We start from the raw sequence: 16,098 nt of genomic DNA, 5'->3' as shown, positions 1-16,098 counted from the left end.
CTGAAGGGAGCCACAGCCTGGGCTGTGCGGAGCCAGCTCACCATGGGCCACAGGGAAGGTCAGTGTGGCCACCAGCCCAGGCTCTGTGGCCACCAGTCTGGGCTGTGGGAGAAGGTCTCTCCTTCGACCCAGCTGGGCAGGGCTGGCAGGAGGAGCTGCCCCACACCTTTGCCTCCTGCATGAAACCCCCATTCCCACCCCTGCCAAGCCCCAAACTGTACTTTCAAATCCTTTGTTCAATCAACCTGCAAATAATTTCAGCTTTGGAAAAGCTTTGTAAAAAACTTGAGCGTTTTTTTCTTTTTGGTGTGAACAACATTTTGACCTGCCTTCTCCTTCCAAATCTGAACAGAGGAGGGAGGTCAGGAAACACCACAGCGTCTGCATGGCTGTTTTGGAAGATGAATCTTGGCTAAGAGAACCCATTGATGCAATCAGTGTGGATCCAGAGGAAAATAAAACTGCATTTCAAACTCTCTAAAAACACCAACATTTAATTTTATAACATAACCAGGGGTTTATTCCACAATATAAACTGCAACATTTGATACAAGCTACCCAAAAAAGGAGAAAGCCAAAATACAGCTGTGGCAATTACTTTACAGATTTTTTTTTCCTGTCTTCTACATCACAGGGCCCTCAGTGACACTAGGATCTAACATTTGCTGTCTGTACACCAACCAATGCTAGAAGCAACACGCTGTTCAATTGTCATTCCAGTCACTGAAACCAGACATAGAAGTTATTGCTCAGATAAATAAACCTAGTCTACGAAAAACAAAGTGGAAAAAAACTAAAGTCTCCAAAGAGTTAACAGAGTAAACAGGGATTTCCTCAAAAGAGGATTATTGGAAAATTCATGGTGCAGGGTTTTTTTTTGTTTGTTTTTTTTTTTTTTTTTTTTTTTTGCACCCAAACCAAGCTGAATTAAATACGCCGGTAAATCCCAGAGAGGTAACTGAATGCTGTACAGTAAAAGGTGCATGTGTCAAATGCCTTCCAAATCGGTGGAAACCCCTGCAAACAGTCAGCATCTCAAACCTCAACAACCACAAACAGATCAAGGGAAAATACAAAAGTGTCAAAAATTGTTTTGAGTTCTGGAAAATGATCCCATAAGGATAGAAGTAGCACCATTTGCAATCTGGTTTTTAAACCAGCCCCTGTGGCTTAACTGGAAAACTGGGAGAACCTTCTTTACTCAAGTCCTGAATGGTTTATGGGAGTTTTACTTCCGATACTGCGAGTCCTTCCCCGTGCAGCTGGTGCAGATATAATCCTCCTTCTCGGCCATTTCGGGCGAGATGCCCACACATACCTGGTGGAACCACTGGTTGCAGCTGCCGTCGCACTGGACCCAATCGACCTGGTGAAGAACAGACATGGGGTTCAGAGCAGGACCAGGCAACACCCCCCCAGCATCTGTGGGTCATTCTGGGGCTCCTGGTCTACGTAAAGGAGTGAGAAATGTCCTGTTCTGCAGCTGCCTGGTGCTGGGCATTCACTTGCTCATTGCTCTCTGGAGATGTGGGCAGGGCACACTCCCGCTTATCCCCCCTCTTGCTTGCCCAACTACCACGGACTCAACTTCTCCATGGCCCTCCCAGACACCTGGGGCTGTCCCTCTCCTTCATGCCCAGCCTGGAAGGACCTGTGCAGAGCCCAAAGCACTGCCCCCACCCACACCTGTATCCCAAGAGCAGAGATGGACATGGTGTTTGCACAGCCCCACCTCCCCCTTCCCATTCCGTGCAGATGTTCTGACGTGGCACAGCTGCTCCAGGGGACGTGGGATCAGTCCTACCAAACCCGGCCACAGGAGCAGGGGCAGGTGGGATCAGTCTCACACAGAGCCTGGCCCTGGGTGACCCTCATGAACAGCGCTTCTGCCGTCAAACGGTTCCCGGGCAGCTCCTTGTCCCAGATCCCAGCACTTGGAACACCACTGTGGGTCTGCCTGTACTGACCTCCTCTCCCTCGGGCTGGAGGCAGTTCAGGGCTGGGCAGATGGCATCCTCGTCCTCAGAGTCCTCCTGCTCGGAGAACGACATGTCTGAGGGGACCAAGTGACTCTCGCTGGAACGCTGCAGCTCCAGGAGCCGCTCCCGCTCTCTCTCCAGTTTGTTACTGCACAGATCCTTTGAGTGACTCAGTTTCAGTTTCTTCTTTTTAGGTGTTCTCATCTTTTTTACTCTCGCTCTCTTCTCACCGCAGAAGGTCTCTCTCTCAAAGCGCCGCTTCAGTTTCCTCTCCATGTAACTCATCCCATCCTTCTTGCCTCGGCAACACTCATTCTATTGGAAAGACAGTTTGGCAAGGTTCTAAGTATGCAACTAACACCCACTGTCCTTTTATTCCATACCTGATTTTCGGAATAGGCTTAAGTGTAGTATTTGACAGTGCTGCCTTTTCAGCAGCCTGAGAGGAGCCAAGGGCAGGGTCAGGTCCAGGGACAGAACTTAGAGAGAAAACTACTCTCATTTCCTGCCTCTGAGCCGACAACTTCCACGGCAGCTCCCCTGGAAAACCTCCACACAGGACAAGAGTCAAGTGTTCAAAGCCAGGATGGGGCTTGGAGCAACCTGGTCTAGTGGAAGGTGTCCCTGCCCAGGGCAGGGGGTGGAATGAGATGAGCTTTAAGGTCCCTTCCAACCCAAACCAGTCTAGGATTCTACAATTCTATGAAATAAGGACAGATGTATTTAAAGAACAGAGAGTGACCATAAAAACCAGATCCAAATTTCAAAAATATATAAGGCCACAAATTATATTCAATAATTTGTAACCAATTTGTTATCAACTTCTTGATTCCTTTTGAACAAGGAAAATGTATTTTCATGGAAGTGCAGCCACAAACCCCTGTCAAGCTCATGGGCTGAGGCAGAGCCCCTGCCCCATAGTGACCCAGCCCAGTGCTGCTGTTGGACACTTGCCTTTTCGTTTGTGGGTGCCCCTGGTGATCTCTGCTCCGGCTGCAGAGCAGGGCTCTGCTTTGTGAACAGGGTCTGGTACAGCTCCTGGATTTCGGGCAAAGAAACCTGCAGCAGCTGGGCCTCCATCATCAGCTCATCCAGCTCGGTGCTAATGACTGGTGTGAAAGACAGAGAGAACAGGGATTCTTCAGTGCCAGCACTGATGAGAACTGCACAGATAATGAAAATTCTCTGGTAGCATATTAAAAGATGGTGAGAGGCTTTAAATCTGAAACTGTATGAATCAGCTCTTATCTGTTCCCCCTTGACTGCTCCTTTTTAAGAGCAGGGTTAAAAGGAAAGATAAAAGCTTGCACAGAAGTTCCTGCACTGTGGCTCAGCACCCTGCCATGCTCCCATTTCCTTCTGGTTCAAGGATAAGCCATGGCCATCGTTCCTGGCAACTTCTCCTGCTTCTGGAGTTACAAGAGTGTGATGATCCCCTCACTACTGAACAAACTGCCTGAGATCCATAAGCGAAGCCAAGACAGGAGAGGAAGGAGGGTTGAGAGCATGAGCCTGGCAACTGAGTGCTGCTCTACAGTCACCACTCACTGCTGCTGCCAGCTCCAGTTCCAGCTGGGGAGGTCAAAATGATAGTGTAAATAACAGCTTTTTAATACAGTACAACTCAAACATGGCCTGAAAAATAAACCTGGTGACACAAGAACTGCCTTATTTGATGTGAACTGTGACACTGCACTGAAATGTCTTGTGTAACACTGAACTGCACTGACTCAAAAGCTTGAAGCTAAGACTTGTGTCCCTCGAGCATTATGCATCAGGAGGCAAGAAATTATTAATAACTTCTTTTACAGTCATCAAATGATGCCTGTCTGCTTTAGTCCAACCCACACAGTCTGAGGTGGGGAGAGTGCAGAGCCTGCACTGAGTGACCCTGGCACAGCAGCCCCACAGCAGCTGAGGGAGCTCCAATCTCTGACTGTGACAGTTGTGCTGCAGCAAAGCTTAATGGACTAATGTCCTGTGGATCAAGTACCCCATGGCCTCCTGCACCATCTCCCTGCTGTCTCCATCCACCTCCTGCATGTCCAGTGGTCTGTCCCCTCCTTTCTCCCTCCTGCAGCTTGGCTGGGGCCACAGCCCGTGGTGAGCTGTTCATGTGGGAAGGGGCCAGCTCTCCTCATACCTCTTGCCCCACTGTGCCACATCTTTTCATTACATGTGGGAAATCTGTATCCTTGAGCAATGCACCCCTCTGCCAGAGCTGGACACTGAGCTCCTGAGTTGTGAGGGGATGGAGGAACCATCAGATGTGCTGCCTGCTCAGCCATTTCCTGGTGACCAGGACATGCTGCCCCCTCCACCAAACACAAAGAAAAAGAAAGGCGGGAAAAAAAACCCAAATCAAAGTGAAGATTACAAACCATGAAGTGGGATGCAGTGCTGTCCTGTAGAGAATGGAGAATGCAAATAGATGGTTCTGTTATCCCAGTCATGAGGCATGGAGAATGACATTGCTCCAATTGTCTGGGACACCTAGAAAACAAAATGCACATCGTTTCACTAAATGTGTGGTTTGAAGTTTGGAATAACTGTGACAGAACCAACACTTGTTTCTCTTACTGAAATCTTGTATCTCGATGTCCTGATGGGACCAGACACCAGGTATCAACCCTGCTCTGCCTGTGCATGGACATGGCAACAGCAAACCCTGCACTCCCGGAGCCAGTGCTGCACTGGCACTGCCAGAGCCATCTCACCAGCTGCCTTCCACAACACCCTCTCCCTCACCAACCCAAGTGCCTGGGCCCCCTGCAGAATCTGGGTCTCTTCAATTCCCACAGCTGCCTTCTAATGAATTTTTCAAGGTCCACATTCCTCACTTTGGCTGGTGCCAAAGCAGCCCAAGTCCAGTGGTTACTGTGAAGAGCTTTCTCTTGGGGAAGTGAGGGTTGGATTAGCTCAGATGACAGGGAAAACAGAATTGGAACAGGACAGCCAGCCATGCTGAGATACTGGATTCTCCAGAAGATCACCTCAAATCCATCAAAACTGAAATTTCAGCTCACACCTGTGCCAACGTGGCTCTGGAGGCCTCCCCTGTCCTGCCACAGCACCACTGGCTCCAGAAGGTCCCTGGCTCAGGCACAGAGAGGGACCCAGGCTGATGCACAGGGTCAGATGCTCTTCTACTGAGCTTCCCAGGGACCTCCGATTTGGGAAATGCGTCACAAGGACCTCCACTAGCTCTGCCAGAGATACCCTGATTTGGGAGGATAAATGACTTGGGATCCACACCCCTCAAAAACGGTTACACTGCTCTCAGGTGGGAGGAACCTCATGGTTCCATGCTGAGCTAATACCAGTGTGCTAATAGAACTAAACTCTGTTTCCATTTCAGGCCCAAACATCAACTTACATGCCCAAATTCCAGGCCTATCCTTTTCAGCTACAGTAGTTGATCTAGTAAAAAGATACTTTCAGACCTAAATGACCTGAAAAATTCTCTCAGCTGTCTAAAGATAAAATTTCTAAATCTAGACTTGCTTGCTTGAAAAATTTGGTCACCACAAGCCACTGGGTGACTGAGAAGCAGCTGTAACACTCCCTCAGGCATATGTGGCATGTTTTGTCCTTTAATGTAACTGAACATGAAAACACAAAACCAGCCTAACTGTAACTGGGCTGGACTAGCAAAACTAAGGTATTTCAATCAAAAAGTAAAAGCAACAGAGTGCATTCCATTTTCAGGTGTTTCATGTTCTTTATACTGCATGGAGCTTTTATTTATGATTTTTTTCTGCATTTGTTATCTCAGGAAAGCTGTTTAACCCCTTTCCCTCTTTCCCTGTGCTTCTTGCTGGAAGATCTTTACTGGAGGAAGACAAACTCCCTCATGACTCCATCTGAAACAGCTACTGTGGCTCAACTCAGCAATATGAGCAGAATATTCAGCTTGGGAGAGGGCTAGTGGAAGTGAGAAGGAAGAGGAGCAGTAAGGGATGAAGACACTTTGTTAAAAACAATCTTGTCTGAGAGCCAAGCTGGTAACACACAGGACAGTTTGTGCCTCTGTTAGTAATTCTCAACACTTAAAACTCTCTTTGCATACTTGTAAGAACAGAATATAAAGACTAATTGAATAATGAATAATAAGCACTCCAGAAACAACAGCTCCAGCAGCTCTGTGTGTCGCAGCAGAGCGTAGAAGCTGGAGGAGGAGAGGGGGGAACAGGCTCTTTGGGAGGAATTGTTCCTGGACGTCAGCAGAAGGGGGCACGAAGCTGCTGCTGGAACACACACACATCCTGGCTAATGGGCACAGCAGGACCCAGCTCCCTACAGCTGTGAAGCAGGACAGGAACCCTCTGCCTCAGCGGGATCTGCAGGGAGCTGCACTGAACCCAAACCCAGAACAGTGTCACAGCCTGTCCTTGCTGACCCACGCTCCCCCCACCAGGAAGCCCAGCCCAGCCTCACCTTGTTTGTCTCCGGCAGCTGGCCCGCCGAGGGCTGCCACCGGCTGTACAGTAATCCTGAGCCAACTTTGTCCTGGATGCGTTTGAGATTCCCTGAATATAACATTTGTTGTGCTCTGTGCTGCCAGTTCACAGTTCTCTCGATCATGTACCGCAGGGCGTCCCCCTCGGGCAGCCTCACGCGGATGCGCTGCAGGGAGGCCAACAGCGGCAAGATCTTCTCTAGAGGCGGCTTTTCGGATCGGCGGCAGTGTGGACACAGCCACACCCGGGGTCCCTGCAGGACGCTGGGCACCGAAACACAGCCGGTGTGGAAGAACCCTCTGCAGAGCTCACACTGGATCATGGGGGCAGCCGGCTCCTTCTGGCACAGACACACTTTGAGCTCGGTGTCCTCCTCACTCGACAGCACCTTCACCTCGTTCGCCGCTCGCAGGGCACGGAGCGCTTCCATCTCCCTCAGCCGGGCTTCTCCAAGCGTGGCCATCTGAAAGGGATCCAGAGGTTATCCCCAAAGGAACACTGCTCATTACAAACAAGGTGCCCTCTGCTCCATCACTCTTCAGACACACCAGCAACTGTCCCAGACCACCAGTGACTGTCCCGGACCGTCACAACACTCCTCACACCCCTGTAACACCTCCAGAGCTCTCAACCTCTGAACTGCAGCACTGCTGGAGATGGAGGAGCAGGGATGGGGATGGAGGGACAGCAGTGGGGATGTGCAGTGGTGTGACTTCAGTTCCCTTCCATTTTCTCATAAGGTCCAGAGATACAAAGCTTATTCCTTTGTAATAATACAGCTCCTAACCCCCTCTCTATTCTAGTCCTTTGTGTTTTGTACTAAAAAAAACATAGCCTGCCTTAAAGCAGCTCAAATTCTGAAGAAGTGCAGGTTTGGATTGTGGGTACTTCTCTGTGAACATTAGTCAGACTCTGGATAATCATAAAAGGTGCCTGGGCAGGTTTCACAAACACAAATGCACCTCCAAGCCCCTGCTCTGCACACACTGCCCACTGCTCAGGGCCATGCCCTGACCTATGGACTTGCTATGGAGGTTGTGAAGAGCAAGCAAAGTCCAGGTGTACCCTGAGTGTGCTGTTTGCCCTCTCTACACCTTCTCATGATCCTTTTTTCAAGAATCTTTAGCATTAGTTACTATAAAGACAGTAATATATTTCAGTTCCATAAAGGCTGTTCATAGCAGCTGCAACTAATTAATTCTGTGCACTTTATTATGGGTCACAATTTATAACAGGAGGGTTTATAAATACATACAAAATGGTTATTTCCCACATCATGGCTTTCAAGTGTGACGCCTGGACTAAAGTCAGCCCTGGAAAAATGAGAGAGCTGTGTCCATCCTGGACAGATGTGTGACCAGGGCACAGCACATTGTGACATGCACACAGGTGCTGAGCCAGGCCAGGAGTGCCCAAAACTCACTGTGGGAAGGTTCTGGTTCCCTTTGTGTGTCAGAAGAAACCCTGCCACCCTGAATGACTGCACTTTCCTAGGAGCAGCCCGTGTGAGTGCCCTGGATCTCCTTAACAGGAGGTGATGGAGTGGCAGAGGGACAGGTGGGACTGGGGACCCAGCCTGTCCCAGTCAGTGCTGGCTCTAACTCTGGCCTACAGTCAAGGGAGGCCAAAACCAATGCATGTACAGGTTTTAAGTAATTGCCATGAGTCAAAACTTAAATGTCCCACATTAAAGAGACAATTACATTCAAACTCCATCCATTGAACCCACTGCTTGTTACCCACAGGACTTCATTACCTGACCACAGGGGAGGCTCTGCAATAGGTCTGCTGGGACAATGCCCTTTCCCACCAGCAGACTGAGTCTGCTCCACCCAGAGTAGTGTTTTAGTGACTCCATAATACATGAGGTTTTCCTTTAATTATTCAGAATGTTTATTTTAATTATAAATGGTGCTGGGTTATGGTGTTCTTTGAAAGGATCAGACCTGGGCAAACCCATCTTTAATAAGGTTTAGATATGGTGGGGGAAAACAGGTCTCTATTTTTTGTTTTCCTGTGCTTTGCTTGGCTACAGGCACCGCCTGGCAAACCGTGAGGCTGCTTCATGCACAAAGCAACACACGTTGTTTCCATTGAAAGCAATTTTGGGAAGTCTAAAGCAAGCACAGAAAAGTGCAGTCCCAAAAGTCCTGCAGAGCAGCACAGGAGGAGGAATAGGGTGAAAGCCACACTTCTGCACGGGGGACAAGCAGAAACAAGGATTCAAGGAACTCAGAGGAAGCTCCATTTGGAAATATCTGAGCCACGTACCGCGGACGCCGTGTCCTTGCTCTCAGAGAGCGCCCGCTCCAGGTCACTCAGCGTTTCCAGCTTAGTGCTTTTCTTCTTGCCACTCGGCACTGGCTCCTTCAGCTTCTTCTGCTTCCTCTTCAGACTGAGCATTCCGATGTCACACCAGGGACACAACACCTGAGGGACAGAACAGCAGTGTCACGACTCCAGTGTTCCTAATGCACCGCCCTGCCCTAACGCAGCCACGGGCGACTGGTGAGAACTGATGTTCCTGCACTTATTCCATCCAAGATCTGAGGGACTAGGATGAGGTTATCTGGAAGGTGGGGACAGCTGGAAGGTTGAAACTTAAGTTTTATAAAATGGCCAGACCCAAACACCCTGCATTTCACCCAAACTGCTGGTACACAGAGGCACCCGAGACGCTAAACAGCCTTTGTGGGATTGAAACTGCAAACCCTGGAAAAAACCAGATTCCAGGGACTGCCCTGCATTCCCATCTGTCCTGATGGGAGAGGAGGACTGGGGGGGTCAGAGTGGCTCGGTGTAGGGCAGAGTGTGGATTGCTCAAGGACTGCAGGTGGGACACCACCCCCTCCAAATGCAGAGAGGCAGCAAATGCAGCTACAGCCTGACACTGAGCCTGAGGAGGATGGAGCAGGTATGAACTGCACACCTGCAGCTCGGCCTGATGCACTGGAGTAAATCCAGAGCCACAGATCTGTCAATATTCCCATATTAATATGGAAGATGTCAGACACTGGCACTGCCTGCTCTTGTTAGCTACTGATCAAGAAGAACAGAGAAAGCATACCTAAATCTTAAGCATATCAAAAATTTAAAGCTATCATTAAAAGTATTGGTTGCTAATGAAAATGATATTAAAATAATTCATATACTCCTAAAGCAATTCTGCAAATATACTTAATATTTCCTGCTCCTTCCTGAGGTCACACTGTAGCTCTGTGTACCTGTGCTGGGACTGTCAGGGCTGATCTCCAGAGCTGGGATCTCTTACCTCCAGAAGGGAATACGGAGAGTTCTCGCACAGGAATGTGTTGGCTGCACATTCCTTCCATGCCTGCACTTCGGACACCAGGGCCTCCAGCCTCGGCAGGTAATCCAGGTGCACTGGGATGGAGCGACCTCTCGTGACAAGCTCTGCCAGCGTGTCCAGCACGGGCACACGTCCCCCAACCTGCAGGGTTGTAAATTAGGAAATCCTCCATGTACACAGGACAGAGCACTGCCCTGAGTCTCAGCAGCCACTCAGTGAACTGAAGGTAGAGCTCGTAAAAATGAATTTACTGCTCAAACACCTCAGTCACCTCCACGGCTGTTAATCCAACATTTGTGCTGCTTGTGTGTGAGTCAGACTACACAAACAAAACTAACACCACACTGGGGGGTGGAAGGAAGAACACACTTCCCAAATGACAAAAAAACCCCAAAAAAACCCCAGAGACTGCCAGCAATATAAGCAACCTCACAATCTCACACTCTGCATTCACAGCAGAAATGGAAATATTCTGAAATCATAGAATCACAATCATTAACGTTGGAAAGGACCTCCAAGGTTATCAAGTCCAGCCACTAACCCAGCACTTCCAAGGCCACCACTAACCCACATCCCCAGGTGTCACGTCCACACACCTTTTAAATCTCTCTGTGACTCCACTAACCCTGGGCAGCCTGTGCCAGGGCTTGACCACCCTTGCAGGGAAGAAATTCTCCAAATATCCAACCTGAACCTCCCCTGGTGCAACTTGAGGCCATTTCCTCTTGTCCTGTAACTATTACCTGGGAGAAGAGCCTGACCCCCACTTGGCTCCAGCCTCCTGTCAGGTAACTGTAGGGAGCAACAGCACCAGAAGTCAAGTCCAACCCAGCCCATGCCAGGCCAAGAACCATCTCCAGTATCCCGTGTGCCATTCGGGAGCGAGCTCTGGCCATTCCCTTGGCAGCCCACACCTCGGGCCATGCAGGTCCAACACACCCAGAAGTGAAGTGGCACCAAGATTTAACTCCAGAGGTAATTTCTGGAACGGGCAGTGATGTGGGACTGGAAAACTACTCCCCCAAAGCAACCCCAACACCTCTAGCAGCAACATCCAAGCTACCAACCTCCTGATACCAAGAACGTAGGTCACAGCGACCACAGGCATTTACTAAAACCCTCACAGAACTGAAGCAAAAATTCTTGGCACAGACAGACACATTTTTCCATATTCAGGAGGCAAAATTTCAGTGTCCAGACCAAGAAATTTTCAAATGCCATGAGTAATTCACTTAAGACCTTTCAAGAAAGCCCTCAAACAAAAGCTAGTATAACATGAACTTTATTCCTTCGAAATATTTAAGCCCAGGACAATTACTTTTTAAATAAAAGCTCAAAAGAAGTTTTTATAGAAAGCTCAGTTTAGGCTAAAGAGGCTTGAAAATACTCCTAAGTCAGATCAGAGTTCACTTTATGGAAAAAACACGAGGACAAATAAAAATATAAAAAAATATTTGGCAACTTGTATTAAAATGTGAAATCTGGGCTATCCCAGTGCCACCCTGGCCTGATCTGGACAGTCTCAACTGACCTCTGGCCCAAGCACTCGCAAGGCTGAGCCAGGAACCACTTCTGTATCACCAGACTGTACCTCAGTGTGGTATAAAGTGTGATTAGAAGGGAATTGTTACTGAGCAAAACTGACCTTAAGGTAAAGTTCCGTAATACAGCATCTTTTTAAGTTGAGATTTTTGCTAACAGCTCCTTTACAGATTTGACTGCAGTTAGATGCAAAGGTGAAGGAGCACAGATCAAGTGCAGAACCAAGCAAAAATCAGGGCAGTGAGCGTAACTGCACCATGGCCGAGGGAACAGACAGCACAGACTCGGGAAACACAGAGCACACCCCGGGTCTGGAGCCCCAAAGCACAGCCAGGGTGCAGAGGGTGGCTCTGGGGACCTGGGCAGGGTCACTGTCCCTGCCCAGCAGCCACGAGCACAGTTCATGTACCTGCAGAGCCTCCACCTCCTGTATCCAGTCCTTGGCCTTCTGCACTGCGTCCTTCAGCGCCGCTCCGTTGGGGAGGTAGGCTGGGATCTCCTCCAGCTCCTTCACTGCTGCTGCCAGGCTGCTCAGGGACTGGCGGGGTCTGGGGAGCACAACAGCTCAGATGTGAGATGCTGCATTACAGAGGGAGCTCTTCTACTCACCAGGGCCATTAAAATCAGAGGGTCATGCCAAATAATGGTGTTCTGTCCAGCCCTGGGCTGCACCCAGCACAGCCTGGGCACCGGGAATGCAGGGGAGCTTTGGAAATGTTGGCTCGCTCCAGGCTCCTACTAGAAACATTCTCACTCAAGGAAGATTCACCTTTCATTAACTTTTCAATGACAGAACCCTGGATCCTCAAACACTCATCAAAACACCAACCAGCAGCAGCTGAAAGATTCTGCTTTAGAGGGTTAAACCGCTGAAATTTGGCTTTTCTCTACTTCCCAGTTTGATTTTGTGGTTTTAGAAAGGTACAAACACAATACAGCTCAATATTGGAGGTTAAACCCAAGTTAAGTCAGCTCTGTGCTCTATTAAGTTATTTTAAAACACTGTGGTTAGTAGTGGGTAAGAGATACTCCCATGCTTTTGTAAGTATGAGGCTGGGGCAAAATTGGAAAAAAAGAAAGAAAAGGAAAAAGGAAAAAGGAAAGGAAAAAGGAAAGGAAAAAGGAAAGGAAAAAGGAAAGGAAAAAGGAAAGGAAAAAGGAAAGGAAAAAGGAAAGGAAAAAGGAAAGGAAAAAGGAAAGGAAAAAGGAAAGGAAAAAGGAAAGGAAAAAGGAAAAAGTTGAGAATCTTGAAAGGAAAAACCTGGCACACAAGTTTGCAGCACCCCCATTTTTCTTTAGAAATCAGGAGGTCAAAACAACAAGCAAGAAAATTTTTCTTAGTAAGGATGTATTTGGCCTACTTCCTTCTCCCCTGCACCAAATAATATGGAAAAGTCTCCTCCTTGTTAGTTAGAAATAGTCCTACATGGACTAGAAATTTTACCCACTGGTGGTACATATCTAAGCTCCATCTGGACTCACATCCTCCAGCCTGACACTGGGTGGGAGAAGAAATTGAAAAAGAAGGAAGAAGCATCTTAAACCTCTTTCTTGTGGTAAGAGGAGAATTTGCATAATGATGGTGGAGCACCACAAACATGGCAAGGCAACCAAAAATGACTCCATGCCTCACTCTCCTTCTCCAGCCCTGCAACCAAAAATGACTCCATGCCTCACTCTCCTTCTCCAGCCCTGCAACCAAAAATGACTCCATGCCTCACTCTCCTTCTCCAGCCCTGCAACCAAAAATGACTCCATGCCTCACTCTCCTTCTCCAGCCCTGCAACCAAAAATGACTCCATGCCTCACTCTCCTTCTCCAGCCCTGTCCCTTCTGGCTGGAACAAGCTTTGCCTTCCTGCTGTGAACTGGATGAACAAAGGGGAGCCTCTTCAGGAGTCATGGCACTTCCATCTGGAACAGCTCATGGAATTCCAAAATGCAACACTGAGGTTTAGCTCTACCTGGCCTTTATCAGGTTCCTGGCTTTGTCATCCCAGTGCTCGGACACAGTGAGCAGCTCCTGCAGCTTCGCCATTGCCTTCTCCACCGCCGGGTAGGGCGCCAGTCCCACCCCCGAGTCTATGAGACGCCTCATGTCGTCCAGAGTGAGGGAGTTCTGGTCTGAGGAAGCCAAGTGCACATCCTCGAGCCAGCGGGCCTGCTCCAGGCGCGTCCGCAGCTCGGCCAGCTGGGGCAGGTCGACGTCAAAGTCAAAGCTGACGTCCAGCAGCTCCTGCAGCTCCGCAGCACTGGGCATCTCCTCAGAAAGGAGTTTTTGGCTTTGCTGTTGGAAAGCTTCCACACGGTCAAGAAGGTCCTGAAACACACAGATGCAACAATAAATCAGAGAAAAATCCACTGCCAAGTCACTTAACCATGGAAGTGCAAGGTTAACCATGGAGTGCAGGCTCCTGGCAAACACCCCACTGCCACACACACAGTGCATGGGCAAACTATCCCAATGTCTGGAACACTTCAACTGTGTCTTCAACAGACAATGTATCTACCAGCACCTCCTCATGCATAATGTGGCCACAAGCTTGAGTATCCCAGAACAAGGGAATTCCACCCCCAACTCCTGTGAACTGAGACAGGTGTCAGCAAGAGGGTTGGGAAGAACAATCTAAAGGGAAATTGAGTGTGCCACAAGTGCTGCTGTCTGGCTTTGTTCTGGAATGGTTCAGAATGGCAGCTGAGGAACAGAAAAGTGAGGGTTACGAAGGCTTTAAGAACACTGGGATGCTCTGGGATTCATTTCTGCTGCACTGTTAAGGTTTTTGAGCTGCACCCCACAGTGCCAACGAGTCACAGGCATTTTACTCTCATGCATTGCTACTCTTTCTCTCTCCATACACTCTGCAGCTAATCACCCTAAAAGGTACCTCTGGGGCTGTTTGCACTTTTCCCAGGTTAAGGCACAGTCACCCAGAGCAATCCCACTGCCGAGGCTGGGATTATTCTGCATGGAGCATCCTGCCCAGTGCTCCCAGTACTGCCTGAAATGCTGTTCCTGCAGGAAGTTCTTCCCTCACAGCTGACACCTTGGCATCTTGCCAGCAAGACTGTTTCCCAGGGCGGGCAGCCTCCCCCAGCATGGAATAAAGCCTTTATAAGAGACAGATTAAATTGGGAACCCATCTCCAGCTACTGTTGGTCATTTACATTAACAGCGTGATTTACATGACTCCGTATAATTGAGGCTTGTTGAGGATGATATAAAGGAACACCCTGACCATATGTGTTTGCTATTTCCCTGTTCAAGAATGCCAGATGGAGAGGAACTGTTTGCATGTCTGGAATTTCCAAACTTCTGCTTTTCAACCAGCAAGAGAACTTCACAGCTCCAGTGCTATAAACAAAACACTGTAAATAGGATTGTATCAAATCTGATCCACACACTGCAGGGCTGATAAAGCTTCTGAGGCAGCGGCCAAAGCCGAGTTGAACTGGTCTACTCCCATTCAGTTACACAACACTGTCTGGTCTCTCAATGCTGTATGGACACTTAAGGGACAGTTCTGGAGCTGGACACAGCATCTCCTGGTTCCAGGTGTCACAAATATGCAAAGCTCTCTCCTTTAAGACAGGAATTGCAGCTGCCCAGACTTTATTTTCCTTCTTTTTAATTGCCCCTCGGTGTGATATGCAACATTTTGGCAAATTCTGAAGTGAAATTTTGAGTTACTTTCAGCTCCTCTGAGGGCTGATCATCTGGGGAGCACAGAAGCAGCACCAGCTGTGTGGGGGACACAGTGACCTGACTCCCTGACAGCAGCACGTTCTCTACTAGAGCAAAGATTTGGGCAGCCTGGGCTGGGTTTGGCTGGAGTTATCTGTGGGGTTTCCTGGAATGTGGGTAGAGAACATGAGGAGGGATCTAATTACAAGATTATAAGAAAGTTGATTCCAGACTAACAAAGAATGAAGGTGATAAGAGAGAGCTCCCTCAGAGTACTGCAGAGTTTGAATGTTCTCACATTAACCTGGTTTCTCTCAAGAGCAGACCAGTTAACTGACCTCAAACTTTTAACCTGTAGTTGCCCAAGTCATCCTGCTGCTTCTCCTGCCCTCCTTTATACAACACTAACACTTTGATTTGCCTGTGTAGTATAAAACTCTGCTGCCCGTGAACTCCAGCAGGTCAGAGCTCCCTTCCTGAATCCCCTGTACACAAGTCACTCCGGCCTCCAGTGCACAGGTATGAGTTCTTGGAGCAAACAGTGAGACAGGAGATGGATGCAGTGCAAATCCACCCCTGCAAACGCTCCCGTTCTCTGCTCTAGCATTTCCAAGTTACCTTGAGCAGCGGGGTCTGGCTGAGGACACAGGGCAGGGCATAGAGCTGCCTCACGAACAGCCGCAGCTCGTTCACTGTCAGCTGGTTCTGACACTTCCCTCCTCCGGAGCGGTACCTGCAATGACACGGTTCAGCTTTCCTGGTTACCACTGAAAAAAAATAGAAATAAGATATCTGAACTTCGAGGCCAGGTTGGACGGGGCTTGGAGCAACCTGGTCTACAGAAGGTGTCCCTGCCCATAGCAGGGGGTGGAACGAGATGAGCTTTAAACTTCCTTCCAACCCCAAACATCCTGGATTTTTTGGATTCCCTAACATCCGCTCAGGATTTCTTGTCAGTCAGGCCTTACTGAGGAATAACAGAATATTCACAAGCACCCAAGCAGCCCAGGGCTCACACACATGAGAAACCTCAGTCTGCCACAGCAGAACGAGCTATTGTTGAAACACTCATATTAAATGGGATTCTGGAACAACTACTCAGCCTGGGAAGGGCACTGGTTATTAT

General features: G+C 48.8%; 1 protein-coding gene across 1 annotated transcript in view; it reads right to left on the bottom strand.

Moving 5' to 3' along the window:
• Nucleotides 1–478: 478 nt before the first annotated feature.
• Nucleotides 479–16,098, bottom strand: part of KDM5B (lysine demethylase 5B) — a 55,930-nt gene continuing 40,310 nt past the window's right edge. Inside the window, exons 18-27 of the mRNA XM_064636022.1 lie at nucleotides 15,591–15,705; nucleotides 13,255–13,610; nucleotides 11,701–11,839; nucleotides 9,711–9,890; nucleotides 8,711–8,869; nucleotides 6,417–6,902; nucleotides 4,361–4,472; nucleotides 2,934–3,088; nucleotides 1,968–2,294; nucleotides 479–1,366 (exon numbers count right to left, since the gene is read on the bottom strand). Coding sequence (XP_064492092.1) covers nucleotides 1,229–1,366; nucleotides 1,968–2,294; nucleotides 2,934–3,088; nucleotides 4,361–4,472; nucleotides 6,417–6,902; nucleotides 8,711–8,869; nucleotides 9,711–9,890; nucleotides 11,701–11,839; nucleotides 13,255–13,610; nucleotides 15,591–15,705 — 2,167 coding nt within the window. The 3' untranslated portion in view covers nucleotides 479–1,228. The remainder of the gene's footprint in view (nucleotides 1,367–1,967; nucleotides 2,295–2,933; nucleotides 3,089–4,360; nucleotides 4,473–6,416; nucleotides 6,903–8,710; nucleotides 8,870–9,710; nucleotides 9,891–11,700; nucleotides 11,840–13,254; nucleotides 13,611–15,590; nucleotides 15,706–16,098) is intronic.

This window comes from Pseudopipra pipra, chromosome 25 (genome assembly GCF_036250125.1).
Source record: "Pseudopipra pipra isolate bDixPip1 chromosome 25, bDixPip1.hap1, whole genome shotgun sequence".
In the NCBI taxonomy this organism is placed as follows: domain Eukaryota; kingdom Metazoa; phylum Chordata; class Aves; order Passeriformes; family Pipridae; genus Pseudopipra; species Pseudopipra pipra.
This window is presented reverse-complemented; position numbering and strand designations above follow the sequence as displayed.